Raw genomic sequence first — 27709 nt, 5'->3', positions numbered from 1 at the left:
TGTTCTAAATTTTTTAGTTGGAAGCATTTGGTGAATTTTATGAAGAAATTGATAAGAAGAGTGCAATTATTTCCACTTATGAAACAAGAAATGTTGAGATGAGATGGAAAAGCAACCAGAATAAACATGATTGTGGAGTATTTCTGTTGAAGCACATGGAATCCTATGAAGGCCAATGTCAAAAACAATGGAATTCAGGACTAGAGAAGGATAATGTAAGTACAAAACATATATGATTAGGTTCTAATTACGTGTCAATGTTTTAATGTAATTCTTATTATGTTCTAAATTACATGTATATGTTCTAAAGTCATTTTTTTGTGTGCAGTTTGAGCAAATGAAAAGGTTATGAGTGGAGTATTGTGGGAAGATTATAACATCAGAAGTAAATGAAGAACGGAAAAGAGTGTTGAAGATGGCTAGAAAGTGGTCAAAGATCAACAAATTTTGATATTTGATTGTGTAAATATCAAGTATATATAATAGTAATTTTTTGTACAAATATATGATTATGGACATAACTGTTTTGAACATGTGTATATTTTGAAACATTAATATCATTTGGAACATTAACCTAATTTCAAGTTATTTTGATTGTGTTCTAATGTATATAAAGTAATTCTTAATATGTTCTAAAGTAATTCTTATTATGTTCTAATTTATTATTATAATGTTTTAAAGTATTTTAGTTGTTACTTGCAAAATTTGCGCAAAATAAATGGTTCACATTAGTTGAAAAATATTATGTTATCTCATACTCATCCAACCCCATTCTCATATTATAATATTGCCAAAAATTATGTTAATAAAAGAATAAGATTTATAATATAATCATGTTATATTATAATTGTAAACATAAGAATATAGAGAATAATTGGACAAAAAATAATATGCATTATGTTCTCAAAATAATAAAAAAAAAATGTATAAAAGAAAAATTTACACAAAATTTTTTCCATGTGCTATTTCCTAAATATAAAAAGTCCCATGCGGTTGTACGAATAGCATAATCAACCTGAAAAAAAAATTAATAATTAGAACATAAACACATTATAAATTTTAGAACATATTTGATGCATTTTAAAACATAAAGTATTCAGTTTAAAACTCAAAGTATTTATATAATATGTTTTAAAGTATTTTTATTATGTTCGAAAGTTTTCCCTTATGTTCTAAAGTTTTCTATTATGTTTTATTATATTTTTCCCTTATATTCTAAAGTTTTCTATTATGTTCTAATGTTTTTATTATGTTCTAAAAATTTCTATTATGTTCTATTATATTTTTCCCTTATGTTCAAAAGTTTTCCCATATGTTCTAAAGTATTTCTATTATGTTCTAAAGTTTTACCATATGTTCTAAATAATTTCTGTTATGTTCTAACATTTTCTATCCATATGTTCTAAAGTATTTCTATTATGTTCTAAAGTTTTCCCTTATGTTCTAAAGTTTTCTATTATGTTCTATTATATTTTTTCCTTATGTTATAATAAAATCATGTTATTTTATAATTGTAAACATAAGAATATAGAGAATAATTGGATAAAAAATAATATGTCATTATGTTCTCAAAATAATAAAAAAATATATAAAAAAAAATTTACACAAAATTTTTTTTTGTTCTATTTCCTATAAATAAAATGTCCCATGCGGTTGTACGAATAGCATAGTCAACCTGAAAAAAAAAATTAATAATTAGAACATAAACACATTATAAATTTTAGAACATATTTGATGCATTTTAAAACATATACAACATGTTTAAATTAAAAATTCAAAATATTAAATTTAAATTCAAACATATTTGATGCATTTTTTCTTATGTTCTAATTAGTAATAATTTTAATTTATTACTAATTAAAACATAAGAAAAAAATGTTTACTTACAATATCACTTGACTTTCCCTGGACAATTACGACTATCATGATGACCAAGCTCTCCACATGCTCTACATAATCTTTTCTTCTTTTGACTTTGTTCAACAGCTTTTTCTCTGTCACTCTTCATTCTCTTGTTACTATTTGGAACATGCGTATCATTTGGAATAGGGGTATCATTTGGAACATTAACCTGATTTGGAACATGAACCCCTGTACCTTTGTTTTTTGAAATTTTTGGAGCTTTAATCAAAACTTCAGAAGGTAAACTAGCTCCAATAAGCATTTCAATGTCTTTAACTTTGCTACAAAAATTGTTGCTTCCATTTGTTGTTTTCTTCTGTTCCAAATCTATTCTCATGGCTCGAAGTTTTTTGACAAGATCACTTAAATCATCTTCATTGTTTTGCACTAAACTCACACAAGCATGAATTTCACACCACAAATCATTTAATAGCATCTTTTTATCTACAGCATTAAGACATTCCTCTAAAACATTACCCTCTAAATAAAAAATGGGCTTCTTATAAGCCATTGTACACCATCTATTTAGAACGTAAGTCTTGGGAATTTTTTCTAACATCCTTGCTTTCCACACCCAAATCATATGCCTACAAGGCACACCATCACGTTCAAATTTTTTACAAAAACACTTGGTATCTAAGGTAGTTGGATCAAAAACAACATCAAAAGCCCTCCTCCTAGATCCTTCCCTTAATTTGAAAATGTAAATCTCATTGTCATTCTTCATCTCCTCAACACCACAATTAAAACATCCAATTTCAACCTCATATTGAAAATCATAAAAAATTGTTGTTGTAAACAATTCAGAAGCATCTTTTTCTAAAGGAATTAGAGTCTTACACTCTGGACGCTTATTCTTTGAATCATTATCCATTTTATTTTGAGTGTGCCTTTGAGCATCCAATGCACATTCAAACCTATAGAAAATAAAAATTAACTTTAGAACATAGAAAATAACTTTAGAACATAAAGTGAATTACATTAGAACATATTAAAATAATACACATAATCTAAATACTATTAAAACATTAAACTAAAACTTTAAAACATTTAAGAAAAAATTTATAAAATAAAAGAGAGTTGAAAAAAATGGTAAAATTATAAAATAATATATATATATATATATATATATATATATATATATATATATATATATATATATATATATATATATATAAACTTTAAAGCATTAAAGAGATTTGAAAAAAAGTCATTCTTATTATGTTCTAAAGTTTTCCCATATGTTTTAAAGTATTTCTAATATGTTCTAAAGTTTTCCCTTATATTCTAAAGATTTCTATTATGTTCTATTATATTTTCCCTTTATGTTCTAAAGTTTTCTATTATGTGCTATTTCCTAAAACTATAAAATAAAAGAGATTTGAAAAATATGGTAAAACTAAAAAAAAAAAAAAAAAAAAAAAATTAAAGCATTAAAGAAAAACTTTTGAACATAAAGATTAAAATTAGAAAATATTTAGACATTTACATATTACCTCATGTAAAACTCAATCAAAGTGAGATGGGGATTTGTGAACATAGTGAAAAAATTATTTTCACTTTCGGATCTAGATGTGGTCCTCATGATGCCACCTAAAAATAAATCTCTGAAATACGCTGGAATCCACATATCACGTATGTTGAACATGTGAGCCAACCACTCATGATCGTTCAAATTAAATTCTGAAATAACTTTGTTCCACTTTTCTTCAAATTCTTCTGGCTCAATCTCTAAATGCCAAACACATGCACAAAGTTTTTTCAAAAAATCAGTTTCTTGGGTAATTGCCCGACCTACTTTTTCAGGCACCTTTTTCATAATATGCCACATACAAAACCTATGTTCTGTAGTTTGAAAAACATTACGAATAGCAACTTTCATTGCAGGGTCTTGATCGGTAATCAAACACACAGGCTCATTATTTCCCATTGATTTAAGAAAAATTTTGAAAACCCATTCGAAAGATGATATATCTTCATGAGCTACAAAAGAAGCCGCAAAAGTAACACATTTCTTATGGTGATCCACTCCAGTAAATGGACCAAAGATCATATTATATCTGTAACATACACAAATTATATATGCAGAAAATATTAGAACATAAGGATTAACTTTAGAACATAAATGTAAATTGTGTAGCATAAAGGTATACTTTAGAACATTAAGGATAAACTTTAGAACATAAAGATAAATTGTGAAGCATAAATGTATACTTTAGAACATTAACGATAAACTTTAGAACATAGAAATTTAATTTAAATATTAAACTTGCCAATATTTTAGAACATAATGCATCTATGTTTAGTATATCAGCAATATATGTTTAGAACATTAGCAATATATGTCTAGAACATAAGAAATACATAATTTAGGACATAAGTAATATATGTTTAGAACATCAAAACATGATAGATATTAATTTAGGAACATAAAAAAATCTACATTTAGAACATCACCTGTTTGTTTGGAACGTTGTATCAAAATATACCATATCACCAAAAAGTGCATAATTTTTGCGACAAATAGGATTAGCCCATAAAGCTCTACAAAGTCTATCTTCTTCATCAACATCATAGTAAAAAAAAGGCACTCCAAAGCAATTTCTTATTTTGAAAGTTATCCACAAACATTTGGGCATCTGATCCAGCAATATAAGCCTTCAAATCTCTATAAAAGTTTTTGAAATCTTGTTTAGATGCACCAACATTATCATGTGATCCAGCTAATTCTTTCATCATTGTATAAGACCTCACAGGACCAACATTTACCTGTGTACAAAAACAAAGAGAAAAAAAAATTACTATGATTAAAGATCAACTTTAGAACAAAGAAAACAATATTTGGCACATAAAAATAAATCACCTTTGAATTATCAACAATCAACTTCTTATACATAATATGCATTTTTCTATTATCCTTTTGAAATTTTGCACAACTTGGAGTATATAAACAATGATTATGTTCTTCTTTGAATTGACTAACAACATACTTTCCTGCACCATATCTCATACATATGTGAGCATTGCATCCTACACGAGTCACATTCCTTAGTGGTACCACCAGGGCTAAACGATCCAACAACCTCAGGAGTACGATAAATAACACCAACTGCATTAGAACATAAAGAGAAAGAGAAACATACATAGAAAACTTTAGAACATAATGAAAAAAGTTTAGAACATTAAGAATAAACTTTAGAACATAGTAAATTACTTTATAACATACATAATAAAATTTAGAATAAAGTGAAAAAATTTAGAAAATAAAGAATTACTTTAGAACATAACTAGAATTTTTTTTTAATATTAAACAAATTTTGAACATAATCAACAAATTTACAAAATTACTTTAAAATATACAACTAAGTAAAGTTTAGAACATGTAAGTAAATTGAAATTAAAGTATTAAAACAATGAAAATTACCTGAATGAGTAACAACGGAAGAAGGAGAATTATCTCGAACATCATCTAAATCCATGAATATGCCAAAACCTAATTATCATAAATACAAATTGTAGTAAAAAACCAATCTAAAATTACTTATAGAAGAAAAAGGTAATTAAAGTTTATGTATTATTTTTCCCTTATGTTCTAAAGTTTTCCCTTATGTTCTAAAGTATTTCTTTTATATTCTAAGATTTTCTATTATGTTCTAAAGTATTTCTATTATTCCATAAAGTTTGCTATTATGTTCAAAAGATTTCTATTATGTTCTATTATATTTTTCCCCTTATGTTCTAAAGTTTTCCCTTATGTTCTAAAGTATTTATATTATGTTCTAAAGTTTTCCCATATGTTCTAAAGTTTTCTACTATGTTCTAAAGTATTCCCTTGTGTTCTAAAGTTTTCTATTATGTTCTAAAGTTTTCCCTTATGTTCTAAAGTTTTCCCATATGTTCTAAAGTTTTCTACTATGTTCTAAAGTTTTCCCTTATTATGTTCTAAAGTTTTCTATTATGTTCTAAAGTTTTCCCATATATTCTAAAGTATTTTATTATGTTCTAAAGTTTTCCCATATGTTCTAAAGTTTTCTATTATGTTTTATTATATTTTTTACTTATGTTCTAAAGTTTCCCCTTATGTTCAAAAGTATTTCTATTATGTTCTAACATTTTCTATCTATATGTTCTAAAGTATTTCTATTATGTTCTAAAGTTATTCTGATTATGTTCTAAAGTATTTTTGCTTATGTTCTAAAGTATTTTTTATTATATTCTAAATTACCTATCCATGTTCTAAATTACTTACAGGGTGCTCCAACAAATGCAAAATTGATTAGTAGGATTCAAAAGGTGAAGGAGGTAGATAAAGAACAAAAACAAGTTTCGGATGAATTCATTTGGAATTTTTTGGTTTGTGCGGTTAATAGTTGCATCCGTTCAACTAATAACAAGCAACTATACATTAAGTTTTTGTATAGTTGCAAGGATACAAAGAATATAGTTAAATTGAATTGGTGCAAATTTGTTAAGGAGCACTTGATGGAAACTACTAAAAAATGGTTAGATGGAGAATCTTTCTTTACGGGTCCTTTAATCTTTCTTATGGTAAGTTCTAATGATGTTCTAAATTATATATCTATGTTCTACTTTACATATCAATGTTCTAAAGTATTTCTAATGATGTTCTTTTAGGTATCCTATTTTGATCGGGTACAAAGGAAGGGGTTAGAGATACCACGTCAAGTTCCATTAATATCATTGTGGAACCAAGAAAGGTTCCATACAAGATTGAAGTTTGAGAAAGACCTTGGATTTGGAAAAGGAAAAGTACTAGAAAGAATGAAATTGAATGTGGTATGATTTTTGTATATGCTTATGTTCTAAAGTTTATACTATATGTTCTAAATTTTGTAATATATGTTCTAAAGTTTATTATCGTTTTATATTTTTCTATACAATATATGTATGCATGTATTCTAAAATTTATAATGTAAATTTAAAAAGGGATCGGAAAAAAGGCAAGAGAATGACAAAGGCAAAAAGAAAGAGCAACCCTTGACAATTAGAGAAAAACAAGGGGAGAAGAAAGTAATAAAAAACAAGGGGAGAAGAAAGTAATAAAGTTTTCTACTATGTTCTAAAGTTTTCCCTTATTATGTTCTACAGTTTTCTATTATGTTCTAAAATTTTCCCATATATTCTAAAGTATTTTATTATGTTCTAAAGTTTTCCCATATGTTCTAAAGTTTTCTATTATGTTTTATTATATTTTTTACTTATGTTCTAAAGTTTCCCCTTATGTTCAAAAGTATTTCTATTATGTTCTAACATTTTCTATCTATATGTTCTAAAGTATTTCTATTATGTTCTAAAGTTTTCTATTATAGTAAAAAAAAACAATTTGAAATTAAAATCCAACAATAGAAAAACTCAAGCAAGAAAAAAAAATTTGGAAAAAAAAATTGAAAATGAAAACTAGAAACTTAAAAAAAAAGCGAAAAAAATTAGGGAAAAAACGAGGAAAAAAAAACGAATTAAAATTAAAAAATTGAAATCAAAAATAAAATACTGGAAAAAAAAACGAAAAAAAAAACTTGAAAATAAAAATAAAAAAAAATGGAAAATGGACAAAAAAAAAAACTGGAAAATATAAATAACAAAACGGAAAATCGAAAAAAAAATTGAAAATAAGAAATTGAAAAAAATGGAAAATCAACAAAAAAAAAAAAAAACTGGAAAATAGAAAAAAATCATAAAAAAAAATTGAAAATAAGAAATCGACAAAAAAAAACTGGAAAAAACTGAAAAATAGAATAAAAAAATGGAAAATCGAAAAAAAAATCGTAAAAAAAATTGAAAATAAGAAATCGAAAAAAATGGAAAATCGACAAAAAAAAAACTGGAAAATCGTAAAAAAGAATCGAAAAATCTTATATAAGAAAATAAAAAATCGAAAAAAAACTGGAAATTAAAAAAATATATTATTAAAAATCGAAAAAAATAAAATACCAAAAAAATAAACTTTAAATCGCCAAAAAAAAAAAAATTCAACAAAATCGAACCAAATATAAAAACAATTGAACTTATAATGGCAAAAAAAAAACGCAAAATAAAATAAAATAAATAAACTTACCAAGTTCCTTGAGGTAGAGGAGAGAGAACAGAGAAAATGTTGAGGAGAGAGAAAATGTTGAGGAGAGAGAAAATGCTAAGGAGAGAGATTTAGGGTTTTCTTTTATTTAAAGATTGAATAAGAGTTATTAAAATTACAAAAATACCATTACTAAAGGGGGATTTTAGATGGTTAGATCAAAATCATTGAAGGGTTGAGATGAATTCTTATATAGAGGAGGGTTCTTATATGAGCATCCCTATATATATATATATATATATATATATATATATATATATATATATATATATATATATATATATATATATATATATATATATATATATATTCTACCTCTGTCCCCGAAAGAACGACCCATTTGGCCTAATTTTAGTCCCAAAAAGAACGACCCATTTGGCCTAATTTTAGTCCCAAAAAGAATGACCCATTTGCATTAAAATCCCCACCAATTTGCAATAATATTTGTGCAAAATTAGCTTCCCCATATAAAATTTTGTTTCTCTATGTACTTTTTAAACTTTCTCTCTCTACTTTTTTACAAACTCCATGTAAATGTATCTTTCCAATATATTTTTACTTCTTTTTATTTAACTTTCTTAATACCCGCAAAATCAACCCAAATGGGTCGTTCTTTTGGGGACAGAGGGAGTATATATATATGAGAATTTTTCCCTGAGTTTTTAGAGAGCCACGTAAGATTTCATATTTCTTAGCGCGCCATGTAGGATAATAAATTTTAATGGTAGCTTATTAAATACGAGACTATTAATTTCTTTTACAATTAAATAACTCAAATGTCACGTAAGCAAAATTGACAAATGAGATTTTAAAGTTTAAATTAATTAAATAAAAAATATTATCTTTTGAGATTAGGAATTTTACCTAAATATGTAACAAATTTTAGCATATAAATACAAAATAAAAATATTTTAAAAATTCAAATAAACCGTGTATTGCTAGCCTTCATCTAGTTATTTATATAAATCAATGAATTTAGACGGTAAAATATAATATAGTCTTAGAACAGTATGCTGCCCAAAAGTAATGAAAAGCAAATAAAACCTACTTTAAGTCGAATAACTTGGCACTTACGTTAACAGACTTAAAAATTATCTACTCTTATATAAATACAGTATTCCCAACAATACTATTCTATGCATATATGATCTGTGATCATTATATATAGACTTTCAAGACTAGTTTTCATAAATCAATTCACAAATCTTAAGAAGATTATTAGCATAATAGAAAACATGTCAAGCCAAGATAGGCCCCATATTGATGTAATTGTTGAAATTCTTTCTCGCTCTAATAATGAACATATTACCGGCGAAAACATTAGGGAAGCCATGGATGCCTATAGGCAGCTGTCAGATGATGGCCTAGTAATCGCTCATAATATATTTTCCGATATTGTCAATGGCTTCCGCAACCGCGTTGGAGTATCAACACTTGCACAACGACCCACCGATGAATCGGTCGTAGCCAATTTGAAGAGGGTGAGAGTTGAGGAGTTAGTGGTTGATGTTGATGATGTTTGTTCAATATGCCTAGAAAAGTTTTAAAAGAAACCAGACACAAAAGAAGAAGCAGCAAAAGAATTGGTGTGTTTATTACCGTGTAAACATGCTTTTCATGACGGTTTATTGTTAAGTGGCTTAAGTTGAACAACTTTTGTCCTCTGTGTCGTTGAGTTGGCGGCTGACGAGAACTCGTGAACAAATTATTGGATTCAATTTAGTGATTAAACTCCTCTTAATGTAATCAAGATTATTTTTAATTGTCAATAAATAATCATATTTTTTAAGTATCTTGAACGCTCTCTAAACGTTGAATTACCTTATAAAATATTCCTTAATTTGTTAAATCACGTATTGATCACATTTGTATAAGGTCCTGTTCTTTTGAGTTTCTGGGCAGGGCAGAGCAGAGCAGGGGTTAGCAGAACAGAACAAATTAAATTTCAGCAGAGCATATTTCAGGATAGCAGAGCAGAGCAGATTTCAAGATAGCAGAGCAGAGCAGATTTCAGGATAGCAGAGCCGAGTCAAGCATATTTCAACATTATTATTATTATTATTATTATCACTATTATTATCATTATTATTATTATTATTATTATTATTATTATTATTAATAGAAAGGAAAAAGACAATGGTTTACTTATATTTATTTCACAAAAATTTTAAAATAAAATGATTTAATGAGTAATAATATTTTTATTGATAAATTTGTCTTAATCATATATTTTTAACACTAAAAATAATAATTATATACAAAGTACTACTTGAAAACAACCTCTTTAATTTTAATTCCTAAATTGTATGGAAAGATTTGAAAAATAATTCAACTCAATGAACTAACCATCAATACACACATAAAATTTTTCCACACATTATGATTCTAATATCAAATATTTATAAAAGAAATTGTTATTAATTGATATTATTATTATTATATATTTATTTTGAAAGAATTGTTATAATTATTAGAAATTATTAATAAATAATATTATTAAATATTAATTCTTAATAGTTTAAATTATTAAATATTATTATTGATAATTATTATCATTAATTATTATTATGATTAATAAATATTAATTATTATTAATATTAATAATTATTAAAAATTTTAATATTAATAATTATTATAATTATAATTATTCAGAATAATAAATTATTATCATCAATACAATATTAATTATTATTATTGAATATTAATTATTATTATTGAATATTAATTATTATTATTGAATATTATTTATTATTATTGAATATTAATTATTAATATTGTTATTATAAATTATTATTTGAAAATAGAGCAGAGCAGATTTAATTTGAGCTGAGCAGTGCAGCTCTAAAAAACGTCAATGTTCCACGTAACATCTTTTAAATACGCCACGTCACTTCATAAATATTTCATGACGCCACACCACTTATCCAACGTCTCTTTTTGTCATATCATCACCAAAGCAACCCACATTTCTTTATATAAAAATATAAAGTTAAGGGGATTATTTTAACACCCAACCACTTATAACAAAGTTGGTTATTTAACCATTTTAACTCATTATCAAGTATGTTACATATATAAAAAAGAAATGTACATAACATTAAACCACATGATTGTCGATTTCAGATTTTAAAATCCTTAAAAAAAATAAAACTTCAATTGCATGATTACAAAATTAGTAACCCGGGGCAACGTTCGGGCTACTCACTATTGGGTAAATAGAATGCAAACCAAAAATAAAAATTGTACCTATAAAGTATTTGTTATGTAAGAATTTTTTTTTTAAAAAAAAAACAAAAAGTACTCCGTTTTTGTTATTAGAGCCTTGTATTTTTTTCAAGAAACCCTATTTATTGTTGTACTTCTTACGGAGTATTTTTTTTTTGGTGAGAATTAAACCCAACTTTTTTATATCCAGTAATTATTTTGAATAATAATTGCATATTAAAATTACGTAGTATTTGATCAACAATAACGAAGACCCTAGTATATATTTTTAATTATATCAGGATCCATTATGAAAATCATCTAATTATTGGATAAAAAGATAACCAAATTTATGTGGACTAGATTTTTTTTTTAAAAAAAATTATTCATAAAAAAAAAAAAGATATATGTATTTTAAAGGAAAAATCAAACACGGTAGATAACTGATTGAGGATGAAAAAAAAAAAAAAAAAGATAAAGTTGCATCTTCAATAAGAAAACTTTTTTTTTGACGGGAAACAATAAGAAAACTTGAAAACATATACGTTTATCTTATGGAGAAAAACATATAGTTCATATAATCCAAGTCTGTTTATTGTCATGAATAATTGGATAAGTATTAGATAATATAATTAAAATTAATCCAAACTAAAAAAAACAATTATCTTTTAGTATACAATTTCCCTATATAAAGCCTTCACCCTCAACATCAAAAGGCACAACAAAATAAGCTATTAACTCGATTAATTTAGTGTGACAAACGTGAAAAAGAGAGAAATTTAAGATAATGGGGAAAGGAGGAAGTGCTAGTGATGTTGCTTCTGTTTCAGAGAACAAGGCTGCTTGGTTATATGGAGTTAATGATCTTCGTATTCTTCCGTTTAAGCTCCCTGCTCTCGGTAATTTACTTGTACCTCGAACCCTTGGTATAAGCTAAGATTTGTATGTAGCGTTACATTAATAGTGTAATTTGAACTAGTAACGTGATAATTTATATCTCTATAGATGATTTTATTTATTCCTTGATTTCTTTTGGAATATAATGTTGAATGTAACATATAATTTTGGTATGTGACAGGACCTAAAGATGTGAGAGTAAGAATGAAGGCTGTTGGGATTTGTGGGAGTGATGTGCATTATTTAAAGGTATATAATTACATAGATATACTAGTATATGATATAAGTTGCAAAAATTTATTTCCATATTATTAATTGTAATGCTAATGAATTTCATTGTATTATGGTTAATTTGATTAGACAATGAGCTGTGGTGACTATCATGTGAAAGAGCCTATGGTGATCGGTCATGAATGTGCCGGAGTCATTGAAGAAGTCGGGAGTGAGGTTACTTCACTTGTTCCGGGGGATCGAGTAGCTCTTGAGCCCGGGATTGGGTGTTGGCAGTGTAACCGGTGCAAAGAAGGGTCTTACAATCTCTGCCCTGATATGCGCTTCTTTGCTACCCCTCCCATTCATGGATCTCTTGCTGATCAGGTTTCTATCTAATTAATACAATGTTAATTGTTCATTATTTTATTATAAGGTCCACTAACATGGTGTATGAAATTCACATGGATGTTATGTGTAGATTGTGCATCCTGCAGACTTATGTTTCAAGCTGCCTGAAAATGTCTCATTGGAGGAAGGGGCAATGTGTGAGCCATTAAGTGTTGGTGTGTATGGTTGTCGCCGAGCTAATGTTGGTGCTGAGACTAATGTTTTGATCATTGGTGCTGGACCTATTGGCCTTGTCACATTGCTGTCAGCTCGTGCTTTTGGCGCTCCTAGAATAGTAGTAGCAGATGTGGATGATCACCGTCTTTCTGTTGCAAAGAGTCTTGGTGCTGATGGAGTTGTTAAAGTTTCATCAACTAAAGAGGTGTGTTGCTTTACAAACTACCTACGTACACTACTAAAATAACGCACTACAAATATCTATAACAAGTAAAATTTTGTTTTTGTTGCAGTTTGTCTCAGCAGAAGTGGATGAGATGAAGAAAATAATGGGAAAAGATATAGATGTAACTTTGGATTGTGCTGGTTTTGAGAAAACTGTGTCAACTGCTTTCGGTGCTACTCGTAATGGTGGTAAGGTGTGTTTGATTGGAATGGGTCATTGCAATATGACAGTTCCTCTTACACCTGCTGCATCAAGGTAAAAATCAGTTATAAGTTATTGATTTCAAGTTTTTTCACAAGAAAACATTGGTAGTATATTAATTTTGTTATGTTGTTGCACATGTATCACAGGGAAGTAGATGTGTTGGGTGTATTCCGATACAAGAATACATGGCCACAATGTATAGAGTTCATAAGCACCGGGAAGATTGATGTGAAACCTTTGATTACTCACCGATTTGGATTCACTCAAGAAGATGTGGTGAAGGCTTTTGAGACTAGTGCTAAGGGTGGCAAAGCCATTAAGGTCATGTTCAACCTTTAGAGGATAGACGGTTTAGGGCATTAGTTGATTAGTATTTTCACCAAAACAAATACTTTTTTTAGGATCTCAGAGATACAATTTTTAATTAAGATTTCGATTATGTAACGTGTTATCACAAATATATTTTCTATTCTTAGTAAATTTCATTTATAAAGGTTCGAGTATCTTCAACATTACCTACGTATCTTTACATATTGTTTTAACGTGTATGCAAAGTTTCAATTTGGGTAGTAGGGATTACTCTCCCAAATTACACAAAAATTATAACATACCATTTTTGAAACATAAAGGTCAGGCTTTAGCCTTATAACTTGAATTCCATAGGGAAAAAGTTTCCCGCGAATGTTTGAAACATCTCGAGGACACAAAGCACATAGAATAAATAGCGAGCCCTGCAAAACCCTTAAACAATAAGGGGTAAAAAAAAATGGTTAGTGTAATGGGATCTTAGAGGTTTCCAATACGTAACAGTCAGATATGAAAGTTTTTTTTTTGGTGTACTAACAAAATTCAGTTCATGAAAAAGATACTAGTTTCATTATTTAGATAAACTGTTGATGTCAAAACGGTATTTGTCATATGCAAATTAATAGGCTGAACTAGATAAAACCAATTATTAGGATTGTATATGGATGACCGCTAGTAGCTTATACTTGTGATATTAATGTTTTCTGAAGTATAAACCTCACACGTAATTCATTCCTAAAATTCAATAGTCCTAAAAATCCATATCAGATCAGATAGATTGAGATCATTTGGTTACCAATGAAATATTACTGAAATAAGCTGAAAAGAACAGAGTTTTTAACATTTAAGTTGGACACCCGACACCCAATGAAGAATGTGTCAAACTTCTTAATGATGCAGATCAATTATAAGTTTATAAAATGCAGGGTGCGTGTTCCTTTGGTACGAAAATGAAGAAACAAGGATAATTCAAGCTTCCTTCATGCATCATAAGATTACAGGGGTACTATTACTTCAGATTTCAGTTTCCTTCAATGAGAAACACGCCTTCCTGCATAATCTTCCGACAAATTTAATTTACCAATGTGTCAAAAGGGTGCTAATTATACCAATCTAGTTTATTGGCTCGATATAATAGCCTAGCTTGCAAGGATCTCAAGCACCACATAACCTATAAACAGCTGTGCTTTAGTTGTAGAAACCATCACTCCATTGCTCTACATCACCAAGTAAAGCAACTATAATGATATCTGTTCTTTTATAAAAGCACAACCCTGAGTATAGAAACCGTCATCCTTTTGCTTTACATTTCCAAGTAAAGCAAATCAATGAAGAATTTGCCATATATATAGCCAAACAAAAAAAAATTGCCTTCCAAACATGACATATTATAGCAGTGTAAGAAAAAAATATATACATCACTAACCAAGCACTAGTTAAAAGTTATAGTGCAGTTGAATCTACCACTCTTGTTCGATTTCAATAAGCAGAAGCAATGTCCACACCAACATGTGCAGGTGACTTCAGACATAATTTACACCGTCTTCTATTTCATCTGTCTCCTCTTTCCGTGGATCATTGACAACAGTGTTAATAAGTTCAGATAAGCGTTAATAAATTCATATAAGGGTTAATAGATAAGGGTTAATAAGTTCTAATAAGGGTTAATAAGTTCAAGAAAAATAAGTAAAGATAAGTTCAGATAAGTTGTGACAAGGGTTAATCACGGCTACCCAAGTTTAATTTATAACTAAAATAAGATCTAATAGAGGCTTATAAGTTCAAATAAGTTCATATAAGATCAGATAAATTCAGATAAATTAAGATTAGTTCAGATAAAATCAGATAAGTTCAGATAAATAAAAATCAGGTGAATAGAATGCACCCTTAAGGTCAGTTCACGTTTACTAAACTGAACTGATTAGAGTTGAACTAAACTAAACTAATTGGATCTGAACTAAACTGAATTGAACTGAACTAAGCTAAAATGAATATTTTATGAAAGAAGAAAATTAGGAGCTGAACTGAACTGAACTGATTGGAGCTAAACTGAACGAACAAAAATCAAGTAAATGTGAATAAGCCCTTAGTGGTGATGTATTGACAATTTGACACAATTCCAATATATGAAAAATGCTTTTATATGTTTTTTTTTTAATTTTTTTTTTTTTTATATCTTAAGTACAATCTGAAATTTGAACTTATATATTAAATCTTTAATTAAAATAAGTGTTAATATCTACCCTTATATATCTACCCTTATCTATTAGATCAGTAGGGTTAATAAGTGTTAATATCTACCCTTTGTCCTTACTCGTCATTACCGCGACTGTGTAGATCGTGAAACCGGAGGTAAAGAGTTGGTGGTTAAAAGAGGAGGTGGAGGTGGTGGTAGTGGTGGTTAGTATGAAGAGGTGGTAGTGGTGGGTAATATGAAGATGGGGGTAAATTGAGGGGGTATTTTTTTGATTAAAAAGGGTAAATTTGTAATTTTAGTTAATTTTGCGGGCGTTAGTTAGATATTCGAGGGCGACATTTATGGAGTATTACTAGATGAATCCCGTGCGATGCACAGTTTGTTAGTATTTTTTTTAAAAAATAATATTTTTCATATTTATGTGATTAAAATTGTTATTGTATTAGTTTTAAAATATTAGATAAAATTTCTAATCTCAAAAGATAATATTTTGTATTTAATTAATTTAAACTTTAAAATCTCATTCGTCAATTTTACTTACGTGGCATTTGAATTATTTAATTGTAAAAGAAATTAATAATCTCTTATTTAATTGGCTACCACTTAAATTTATAATCTTACCTGGCGTGCTAAAAAAATTAAATCCTACGTGCCTCTCTAAAAATTCGGGAAAAAACTCCCCTTTAAATATATATATATATATATATATATATATATATATATATAGGGTCGGGATCCGGTGAGAACCACCCTTTATGTGAGAACCCACACCTTATGTGAGAACAAATCTCAGCCGCTAGATTAGATGAAATCCAACTGCTGAGATTATAAGCATGCCTACAAGCTAACTTTCAGCATCTAATATATCTCTCCCCTCTATTCTGTCTGCAATTCAAAGCTCATCAATGGCGATTTACTTATCAATGGCGATTCACTGAGTATGCTCTTCTTTCGGCAAATTTCAGCGGTTTCTTTCTGCAATTTTCAACGGTTTCTTTTTGCAAATTTCAACGGTCGCAATTTCATCCACCATTGAGGTTTGTTCGTAATTTTAATTTTGAATTGCATGTTAACCTGAATATTCAATATATTTTGATTTTACATCTCTGAAAAATTTGGAATTGCATGTTAATTTTCGAATTGAATTACATGTTAATTTTCGAATTACATTAATCGAATTGAATGTTTAATTGCATCAATTATTTGATTGAATTGAATCAATTATTTAGGTTTGATTAATTTGATAGAGATTTTAATAATATCATATTAAACTTTATAGTGATTGAATCAATTATTTATGTTCTTATTTTCAATCAAATTCAAAATGAGCAAATAAATTAAAATGAGCAAACCTAAATATGTATAATAGAACAAAGGGGATATGAAATGAGCAAAGTGGATATGGAATGAGCAAAGTCATATAAAAATGAGCAAATTGAACTTTGTTGTTATTATGTTCTTATTTTCAATCAAATTCAAAATGAGCAAATAAATTAAAATGAGCAAACCTAAATATGGATAATAGAACATTTAAAATGAGGTAACTACAATTAAAATGAGCAAATATTAATGACATTCATAAGTAATTCAAGGATCTATAAGTTTTGCAAATAATTGCTTGTAAAAACACTAAGTATACATAATTGTGTATGTATGTGTGTGTGTGTGTGAGAGAGAGTGTGTGTGTGTGTGTGTGTGTGAGTGAGTGTAACATTGTGTCTGTGTGTGAGTGTGAGTGTGAGTGTGAGTGTAAGTGTGATTAAGTGTAAGAGTTTATATATGTGGGCATTGAATTGCATGTTCATTTGACAAATGAGCAAACCTATCCCCCCTGCCCCCTCCTCTTTCTGTTTGCAATTCTGATTTCAGAAACTGATTTCAGTTATAATTATAGATTATGAAATTATTGAGTGTGTGTGTGTGTGTATGTGTGTGTGTGTGTAAGTGTGTATCTATGTCTGTGTGTGTGTAAGTTTGTTTAAGAATCTGATTTCAGTTCTAATTATTAAGAGTGTATGTGTGTGTTTAAGTGTGTTTAAGGAGGTGCATATTCACAAATGATGAGCAACAACGAACAAGTTGAGAGTCAATCAAGTACCATCACAAATGTGCCAACTACTCCTACAATAGTAGTTTCTCCTAAAGTAGCACCTTTGATCACTCCCGGAGGAACAAAAGAATTGCATCCAATATGCCCCAATGAGTTGAAACCAGCTATAGGGATGAAGTTTAATAATCTTGAAGAGGGCCTTGAATTTTATAAAGGCTATGCATTTGCTTCTGGTTTCAATACAAGGAAGTCTACAACTAAAAGACAAAGAAGAAGCAAAGAATTAAAATATCAGTATATCTTGTGCAATAAGGAAGGATACAAAGAAAAAAGAAAGACTACTGTAGAAAAAGATTTAAATAACAAGGAAGGGGAAAACAATGAAGAAAAATCTTCAATCAAAAGGAAGAGACTCGTTACTCGTGTTGGGTGCAAGGCACATATTGTCCTAAAGCATTGTGATGATAACACATTCATAGTGACAAAATTTCATGAGGGACATACTCGTGCACTTTATACACCTAGCTGCAATCTATTCCAAAAAGATGGAAGGAAAATAAACATTTCACACAAAAACATATTTGTGAATAATTCTAAGGTAACACTTTAAAATTCTCTTATGTTTCATGAATTCTATGTATGTTCTAATAAAAGTTGTTTGCTCATTTGACAAATGAGCAAATAATTTTTTGCTCATTTGCCAAATGAGCATTGAATTGTTTCATGAATTCTCTTATGTTTCAAATTCTCTTATGTTTCATGAATTCTCTGTATGTTCTAATAAAAGCTGTTTGCTCATTTGACAAATGGGCAAATAATTTTTTTCTCATTTGACAAATGAGCATTGAATTGTTTGCTCATTTTAAAAATGAGCATTGAATTATTTGCTCATGTGACAAACTGTTTTGTTCTTTAAATAGGTGAATATTGGTCCCGTTACAACTTTTCGAATGATGAAGGAAATTGTTGGAGGATATGAAAACATTGGTGCATCTAAGGAAGATTTCAAAAATTTTCATAGAGATTTAAAAGCATACATTCAAGGAAGCGATGCTCAAATGTTCGTGGATAACTTTACCAACAAAAAGCTGATGTGGAGCGCTTTTTTCTTTGATTTTGAGATGGATGAAGATTATTGCCTTTGTAGAGCATTGTGGGCAGACCCCCTTTGTAAAACGAGTTATGCTCTATTTGGTGATATGGTATCCTTTGATACCACATACCAAACCAATAGGTAATTCATTTATGTGTTATTACTAGCTATAGTTGAAATTAATGACTTTGTTTTAAATAAAATTAGTTTAATTGCTCATTACTTCTATGTGGAAATTGAATATCCCCATAAGTCTAATATTCTTTGATAAGAGTATGTATATGGGCATTGAATTGCATGTTCATTTGACAAATGAGCATTGAATTATTTGCTCATTTGACAAATGAGCATTGAATTGTTTGCTCATTTCACAAATGAGCATTGAGTTATTTGCTCATATGAGAAATGAGCATTCAATTATTTGCACATTTGACAAAAGAGCAAAGAATTGTTTGCTTATTTCACAAATAAACATTGAGTTATTTGCTCATTTGACAAATGAGCAATCGATTATTTGATAATTTTTCAAATGAGTATTAAATTATTTGCTCATTTAAACTTTATTTTGTATGTGTAAACAGATATAACATGGTGTTTACTCCATTTACAGGCGTTGACCATCATAAGAATTGCATTAATTTTGCTGATGGTTTCATAGCAAAGGAAGATATCGTGTCATTTGAATGGTTGTTCAGATCATTCCTCAAGGCAATGGGTGGGAATGAACCTAATTGTATGATCACAGATCAGGATCCAGCAATGAAAATTGCTATTAGAAGTGTGTTTAAGAAGACTGAACATCGGTTCTGTATGTGGCACATAATGAAAAAGTTACCAGATAAGGTGGAGAAATCAATCATGCAAGAAGAAACTGGTTTCCTAAAAAAATTATGTGCTTGCGTTTGGCACCTTGAAATTGAACCTGCTGAGTTTGAAGAAAGGTGGAACAAGGTGATGATTAAATACCACTTGGAACAACATGAATGGTTAGGTTATATGTACAAGATAAGAGACAAGTGGATTCCGGCCTATTTCAGAGATGTGTTCCTTGGAGGAATAATGCGTACAACATCAAGATCCGAAAGTGAAAACAACTTTTTCTGCTCCTTTATCAATCCTCATGTGTCACTTGTTGAGTTTTACTTGAGATATGAAGCTGCAATTGATTCCCAGAGACACACTCAAGGTCAGAATGATAATGATTCAAAGCACAAATATCCTGAGTGCAAAACACCACTAGGGATAGAAAAGCATGCCTCACATTTATATACTAACTCTGTCTTTTATGATTTTCAATACGAGGTTGAAATTGCTTGTTTTTCTTGTGGTGTTGATGAATTGAAGAAAGAAAATGAATTGGAAGTTGCAACAGTAAGTGAAGGAAATCGGACTAGAACATTTGATGTTGTGTTTAATCCAACTAACTATGACACCACATGTTCTTGCAAGCTATTTTATAGGCAAGGAATTCCATGTAGACATATGATTTGGGTTTGGAAAGCAAAAAGGTTTGAAACCATTCCCGAGAAGTATATGCTACACAGGTGGACTACTATGGCATTAAAGAAACCAATTTTTGACTTGGGAGGAAACCTGTTGGAGCAATGTGCTAATATAATAGACAAGAAAAAATTGTTAAATGATTTATGGTCAGAGATACACACTTGTGTAAGTTTGGCAGAAGGAAAAGATGAAGATATTCAAGACCTTGTGATAAATCTTCAAGGAATAAGAAAGGATTTGGAAGCAAAGAGGATTGCAAGAAATAATGAAACAACAGCTGGAAGTGCAAAAAACAAAGAGCAAGACATTGAGCTATTGATTGGAGCTAGTGTGCCAACTGAAATAATTGTCAAACCTCCAAAAGTTTCAAAGAATAAAGGAACTGGAGTTCATGTATCAAATGAAGAGACTTCAAAAAAGAAAGCGACTGAGATTGATGTGTCAAATGTTGAAACAAGAGGTAGAAGTGCAAAAAGGCTTAAGGGAGAAAAAGAAAAGGTTGTAGAGCAAAACCAAAAAAAGAAGAGATTATGTAGAGGTTGTGGTGAATTGAGTCATCATGATATTAGAAATTGTCCAAAAAAAGTGTAATGGTACTTTTATATACATATAAGGTTTTGTTGAATTTTTATATTTAATAATATATTATTAATTTTGAACTAATCATAGTTTAATGCTTTGCAATATTGTTGAATTGAAAATAGAACATATTCAAATTAGTGACTAAATATTTGTTCATTTCTCGAATGAGCAATAATTCCTTGCTCATTAATCAAATGAGCAAATAGTTAACTACTCATTTTGTCAAATGAGCAAATAATTATTTGCTCATTTGGTAAGTGAGCAAATTAGCTATTATATGAACTTGGAACAATTGTACTCTTGTTTCATCTCCCAATCCAAAATCAGCTCTCCTTGCGTCAAATGAGCAAACATATCTTTTCTCAATCATCAAATGAGCAAGTAATTCCTTGCTCACTTAGCAAATAATCAATAAAGGTAAAAGCTCATTTCCTAAATAAGCAAAAATAGTTGCTCATTTGTGAAATGAGCAAACATTTCTTTATTCATTTATCAAATGAGCAAGAAATTCTTTGAACATTTATCAAATGAGCAAGAATTCATTGATCTATCATTTAATGAGCAAACATCTGTTTGCTCATTTAACAAATGAACGAATATTTCAAATGAAAACGGCTGTATATAACAAGGTATGTGAAGTAAAAACAAAAAAAAGATTGAATTTTAATTCAAATATAATCATCACTATAGTAAAAAAGGGTAGGCTTCTATTGGTAAAATCTGTTTATAAATCAGTTTTACATCATTCAAAGACTACTTAAAAGTAGATAAAATCTTAATTTACCAAATTCCCTAAACCAAAAAAGACAAATCATCACTACTAACTATTTAATTCCCTAACATTCAGCTTTCTTCAGTCTTTTGCTCTTTCTTCCTTGAACTTTTTCTTCTTCAGGCTTTTCTTTTTCAGCATTTTCTTCTTTGTCAGCAACAGAAACTTTACTTTGCTTTTTCTTCTTCTGAGCAATTTCTTTAACAGATTGAATAGTGTTCACTTCACTTGTAATTATTCCCAAGGTGTACTTTTCACGAAGTTTAGTCAAGATTATCAGCTGCAAAACAAATAACATAATCAAACCCTATACAATTAAGGAGATTTCAATAACATGAGCAAACATGTAAAAGTAACACCACAAGTTGCAGTTGTAACTTGTAAGGCAATGGCCTATGGTATTGCTAGATTAATGGACCATAGACCTCAAAATTAAAGTAAACATTTGATAGGAATCCTTGCTCATTTGTCAAATGAGCAAACATTTCTTTGCTCATTTGATAAATGAGCAAGTAATTTCTTGCTCATTTAGCAAATAATCAAAAAGTTAATTGCTCATTTCTTAAATGAGCAAAGAATTAGTTGCTCATTTGTGAAATGAGCAAACATTTCTTTGTTCATTTATGAACTGAACAAGTAAATCCTTGCTCATTTGTCAAATAAGCAAACATTTCTTTGCTCATTTGATAAATGAGCAAGTAATTTCTTGCTCATTTAGCAAATAATCAAAAAGTTAATTGCTCATTTCTCAAATGAGCAAAGAATTTACATTATTTTTCTTCAAACCAGGATCCCACTTTGCACAACCCATGTATGTTTCCATGAGTCTCATCACTGCAACTCCACAATGCAAATGATTTTTATCCGAAGACTTCCATGAACCATTAATCACAGAAATTTCCATCCGCTTGATATCATTTGCCAAAATAGAACTCTGTACATTTCCTTCACATTGAATAAAGTTTGAAAAAGCAGTTCTCTGAAAACAAAAACATTAAATAAGCAAACATAATAAAATCTAATCATTCAAGTAAAAGAAACAAACATAATGTGAATAAAGATTAACTTTTAAGCCATACCAAATGTTTTAAAAGCTGTTTATGATCTCAGCATCTTTGTTATAATAAAAAAGCTCGATATTACCATTCAGTGTGGTAGTGTTAAAACATACCAAATATTAATGATCTTCTTCATAAACTGGGAAGAAAAAAAGCTGAATATCCTTGTGTGGTACAACTGATTTCATGTACAAATTCTCAGCAACCTCAAAAAACATCTTATTCCGATGGGCAACAGAATCTATCTCATAGTGAATAAGACAGTCCTACATGTTAAAGAAAAAAAAATTAATTACAACAAAAAAACAAAATAATTCAATAAAACAAAATAAATGAAAGAATTTGAACTTACGGTAGCACTAAGGTCAAAAAATAAACGAGCAGGAGAATTTGGATCTCTAAACTGCTCATTATAATTCAGAATGCTACACCAAGCATTAATGATCTCTGTATCAACTTTATATTTATTATAAATATTCTCAAGATGTACTCTCAAAATTTCAAGACCATTCTCTCCATTAAATACTGGTTCACTGCATAAAAAGAATAAAGAAAGTTAGTATGTCTAAAACAAATGGAAGTTAATGTACAAGATAATAAATTCTATAGATAAAAAAAATACTTACAAACGATTTTTATCATCAGCAAACATTGCCTTCAAGACACTCATCTGAACTGGTGATAATGGATTGTAAATTATCATAATGCGGGACTTAAAAGGTGATCTAAGAAGCACTGATGGCTGGGGTTTGCGTTTCTTTGGAATAGAACTCTTCTTTTCAGTATCACCTTTTCTCTTATGCACAATTAAAGCTTCTTGAGCATCAGAAATGAGATCTTGAGGATTAGCAATCAGAGCATCACCAACAGCTTGAGAAGCATTAGCAACAGAAGCACCAACTTGTGCACTAACAGAAGCAACTACAGGTTCAGTAGGCGCATTGCTAGGGGGAGAATTGGTTTCTTGAGAAAAGACTCCTAAACTGAATGTAGGAGTTCCAGATCCTTTGGCAAGTGAATGTCCTGAAGCAGATTTGAAACTTGAATCTCCAATTTTTTTGAACACATTTTTAGCAGCCCTATCTGAACATCCAACATCAGGGATACAACTTGCTATATGAACACTTTCAGAAGCAATCTTAGTAACATCAATGGGTTCCGATTCATTTGGATGAACAACCATTGCATTGAATGAAGATTCAGCATGCTTTTTGTTGCTTGAAATCTGAGAAAACCTATCCCAAGCTTCAATTACTGCTGGATCTTGCCAATATTCTTCATCTTGGCTAAATGAAAGAGTATTATCTTCAGTCAAAGTTTTGGAGCTCATCTTATGCTCATCACAAATGCCCATGGCATCTTCCTTCAACTTTTGTATCTTCTCGTTGTTTGGAAAATACTTGATGGCAATTTCATGTTTTTGACTGAAATACATGTATGCCAAGACCAGGTTTGAAGATGCTGTTGCAAGCTCCATAAGGCATTTCTGTAAAAAAAAAAAAAATAAATAAAAAAATACATAAATAAGATAAATATAAATGAGAAGAGTAAATATGGAATAAGCAAAGTGGATATGGAATGAGCAAAGTCATATAAAAATGAGCAAATTGAACTTTATATGAGCATTGAAGTTTTTGCTCATTTGACAAATGAGCAAAAAATTAATTGCTCATTTGACAAATGAGCAAAAAAATTAAGAACTATAATGCTCCTGCTCACAAGAAATATCCACATATTTATCATATATGAGTTTCACAAGATTGCAGTAACCAAAGACCAACATTTACATAAAATACTTTTTCTATATTCATGACATGCATATGAGTAATGCAAAAGCACACATATGGCCACTTGCCTCTATGCATCATACTGAGAAGAACTCTAAAAATAAACAAAAAATTAATATTGGCTTCCAGAAAACTCATATAAATACCTTCTTTGGATCTTGTTCACTTTATTCATTTTTTGTACGAATTGGATCAGATTGTTCCTAAAGACAAACATAAACAAAACAAAAAAAAAAGAAAAAGAAAGTTAGAACAAGTTGAAACCAAATATCCTAACAAATATAAACCAAGCTTACTTATAACACATAACCAATTGCATAATTTGCTCATCTGTCAAATGAGTAAAAAATTATTTGCTCATTTCAAATATGAGCAAGTAATTGCTTACTCATTAGACAAATGAGAAAAAATTAGTTGGTCATTTCCAAAAAGAACAAAGAATATTACAGTATATATGGTTACCTTATTGGCAACTACTTGAGTTTCCACTTCAGAAGGAATGAATTTTTCCTAAATAAAAAACAAAAAAGTTAAAAAAGTAGGATAAAAAGGAAAAAAATAAAACAGAAAATTATAGTTAAACACCATTTTAGGTTGTGTCATGCTAGAAGAACCAGCATCAAGCTTTTTAGCACGAATATTTCCAAGCCTCCCTTTAAAGAGTTCCAATTTCTCACGTGTTGACAGCATAGCTGTTGTCCACCCTTTCAAGATTGGAATTTCACGTGCAGCTCGAACTTCCTCAAGTACAAATTGATCAACATATAATAACTACAAACAAGTAAGAAAAGAAAAATTAGTAAATTAAAAATCAACAAATAAGTAAGAAATACTACATTAAAAATATACAAAAATTATAGTAATACCATAAGAAACAATAAAAACCCAGGAAAAGAACGAGTTGGACGTTCTTCCCATAAAAGCTTGCCCTTCACGAAAGAATCAAGGATATACTTTGACCAATTCAAGTCCTTGATTTTATCAACATCAGAAAGAAATGTAAGAATATCAGAATTATATTCATGTTTTGTTTCCCTGACAAAAAAATGAGCAAAACAAAAGAGAATTGAGCAAATAGAAATTTAACTAAGCAAAATAAAATAGAAATGAGCAAACTAAATTGAAAATGAGCAAATTGAAAGTAAAATGAGCATAATAAAAATAAGAAGACTACCATCCATCAGTGTAGACACACAAAGAACTACAAAGTTTCGTTTGAACATAGCACCAGCTGACTTATGCTCCTTCTAAAACTCTTTAAGCTCCCCTATTTTGATAGAGAGTGAGTTGCTTTGGAATTGCTTTTTCCATTGTTGAATGACTTTTTTATTTCTGGAAAAATTATTTTTATCAATCTCTATGCCCCCTATTGGAAACCCAAGAACTTCATGCACATGGTCTTCAGTAATACGGAAAGGATCAGAATCAGGAATATTTAATGAGCACGTCTTAGCATCAAAGTGCTGCACCAACTGTTTCGGGGTTTTTTGATGTGTCCTGCGGGAGAGTTACAACACCGAGACTGACCTCCAGCTGTCTGTACCTGCAAAACAACGGAGACTCCCAAGGGTGGGAGTTCCGCCTCCGACGATCAAGTTAGAACGTGTTTGAGGAGTATAGTGCGGAAAGTAATAACCCCTCCTGAGTCAGGAGGGTTCTGCAATGAAGATTGCTCGGTTTTTGGGTGCATTGAATGAGTATTCAATGTAAGTTGTGTTTTTTGTTGGATTGTTGGATTGTTGGTTGTGTGTTTTGCAAATGAGGATGGTTCCTCTATTTATAGAGAAGGAGTTCAATCCCTTTCTAGGGTTTGGTGACACGTGTCAGGAACGGGTTGGTTCCCTTTGGGCCTCTCTAAGGGTGACACGTGTCAGCAGGCTATTGGGACACATGTTGCGTTAATAGTGGTCCGATTGTTAGGGGGTTTTTTACCCCCAAACATTAGCCCCTCGGAAGGAGTAATCTCACTTAGCAGTGGGATTGCTTCTTTCGAAAACGCGACTGCCTGAGCCTCTTTGGTCGGCATTTGTCTAGTTCAATTTGGGGAGAGATTTGATTGACTTGGAAAATTTGATACCTTGAATGGTATGACATTTTCCGAGTTAATCAAATCATAATAATGATTGCCGCTGAACTAGACAGATGTCGACGATTATTACCTTTAGCCTCACTATGCTGATAGCCCCATCCTAGGCGGATTGTCGGCCATCACGTGGAAGTTTTGCAAGCAATATTATATGACCGTTGGCCTTTATTTTGATCAATTAGGCCATTGGCCGCTTGTTTGATCATACGAGGGCATAACCTTTTGGGATGCTTTGAGCAACGCTGGTTATGACATGACCAAGATTTGATGTGCCGGTTGTACTGTTTTGCAGTGAGGAACCGGTTATATCTTGGTTACAAGGATCATTTCAAACAACCGGGAGTTATTTTTAACGTTAGCCGGTTAAAGCTGTTTGAGTTATGACCGCTAGAACAATGTACCACCCGGAAGGGAGATGTTCTCTTCGACGAATTCACCCGAATGGGCGTCGCCGGAGGCCTGAGTTTTACAGACAAATTTTTATTTTTGATCATCCAGCTGTTTAGCCTTCGTTTGATCATTCAAGTGCATAACTGTTTGGGATGCTTTAAGCAACGCTGGTTATGGCACGATTCCGGCCGTTGGCCTCAACAGGATCATCCGGCCATTGGCCTTCGCTTGATCGCTCAAGTGCATAACCGTTTGGGATGCTTTAAGCAACGCTGGTTATGGCACGATTCCGGCCGTTGGCCTCAGTAGGATCATCCGGCCATTGGCCTTCGCTTGATCGCTAGAACAATGTTCTTCCCGGAAGGGAGGTGTTCTCTGCGACGATTTCACCCGAATGGGCGTCGCCGGATGCCTGCTGCAGCAGACGATTTGTTTTAAATTTTGCCGCCTACACATTGCACAGGCGGTGGTTCTACTTGAGCCTGCTCAACATACTTTTTTAGACCTTTTGCGATCAGTATGCTGCCGTTAAGGGAGACTTGAACCAATATCAAATGTTTTCGAAAAACCAAGTAAAATGC

The 27709-nt window shown here is 30.1% G+C and overlaps 4 protein-coding genes across 4 annotated transcripts; 3 read left to right on the top strand and 1 right to left on the bottom strand.

Annotated features, from left to right (window-relative positions):
• Positions 1–1891: 1891 nt before the first annotated feature.
• LOC110703863 (protein FAR1-RELATED SEQUENCE 5-like) lies at positions 1892–5381 on the bottom strand. Its single transcript, XM_021881641.1, has 5 exons — positions 5327–5381; positions 4893–5011; positions 4532–4671; positions 3399–3962; positions 1892–2819 (listed from the first exon to the last, which is right to left on the bottom strand). The coding sequence occupies exons 1-5, from the start codon at positions 5379–5381 to the stop codon at positions 1892–1894; spliced, it is 1806 nt and encodes a 601-aa protein (XP_021737333.1).
• Positions 5382–6071: 690 nt separating this feature from the next.
• LOC110703836 lies at positions 6072–7123 on the top strand. Its single transcript, XM_021881618.1, has 3 exons — positions 6072–6450; positions 6538–6699; positions 6850–7123. Exons 1-3 carry the CDS (start codon positions 6385–6387, stop codon positions 6961–6963), a joined length of 342 nt encoding a protein of 113 aa, XP_021737310.1. The 5' UTR covers positions 6072–6384; the 3' UTR covers positions 6964–7123.
• A 4118-nt stretch (positions 7124–11241) lies between these two features.
• LOC110703834 (sorbitol dehydrogenase-like) lies at positions 11242–13765 on the top strand. The gene is made up of 6 exons (XM_021881617.1): positions 11242–12099; positions 12279–12346; positions 12458–12694; positions 12789–13079; positions 13168–13355; positions 13451–13765. The coding sequence occupies exons 1-6, from the start codon at positions 11988–11990 to the stop codon at positions 13641–13643; spliced, it is 1089 nt and encodes a 362-aa protein (XP_021737309.1). The 5' UTR covers positions 11242–11987; the 3' UTR covers positions 13644–13765.
• Positions 13766–17864: 4099 nt separating this feature from the next.
• Positions 17865–21796, top strand: LOC110703862 (protein FAR1-RELATED SEQUENCE 5-like). The gene is made up of 5 exons (XM_021881640.1): positions 17865–18455; positions 18778–19091; positions 19532–20252; positions 20295–20951; positions 21788–21796. The coding sequence occupies exons 1-5, from the start codon at positions 17865–17867 to the stop codon at positions 21794–21796; spliced, it is 2292 nt and encodes a 763-aa protein (XP_021737332.1).
• The last annotated feature ends 5913 nt before the right edge of the window (positions 21797–27709 follow it).

This window comes from Chenopodium quinoa, unplaced genomic scaffold (assembly GCF_001683475.1).
Source record: "Chenopodium quinoa cultivar QQ74 unplaced genomic scaffold, ASM168347v1, whole genome shotgun sequence".
Classification (NCBI taxonomy): domain Eukaryota; kingdom Viridiplantae; phylum Streptophyta; class Magnoliopsida; order Caryophyllales; family Amaranthaceae; genus Chenopodium; species Chenopodium quinoa.
This window is presented reverse-complemented; position numbering and strand designations above follow the sequence as displayed.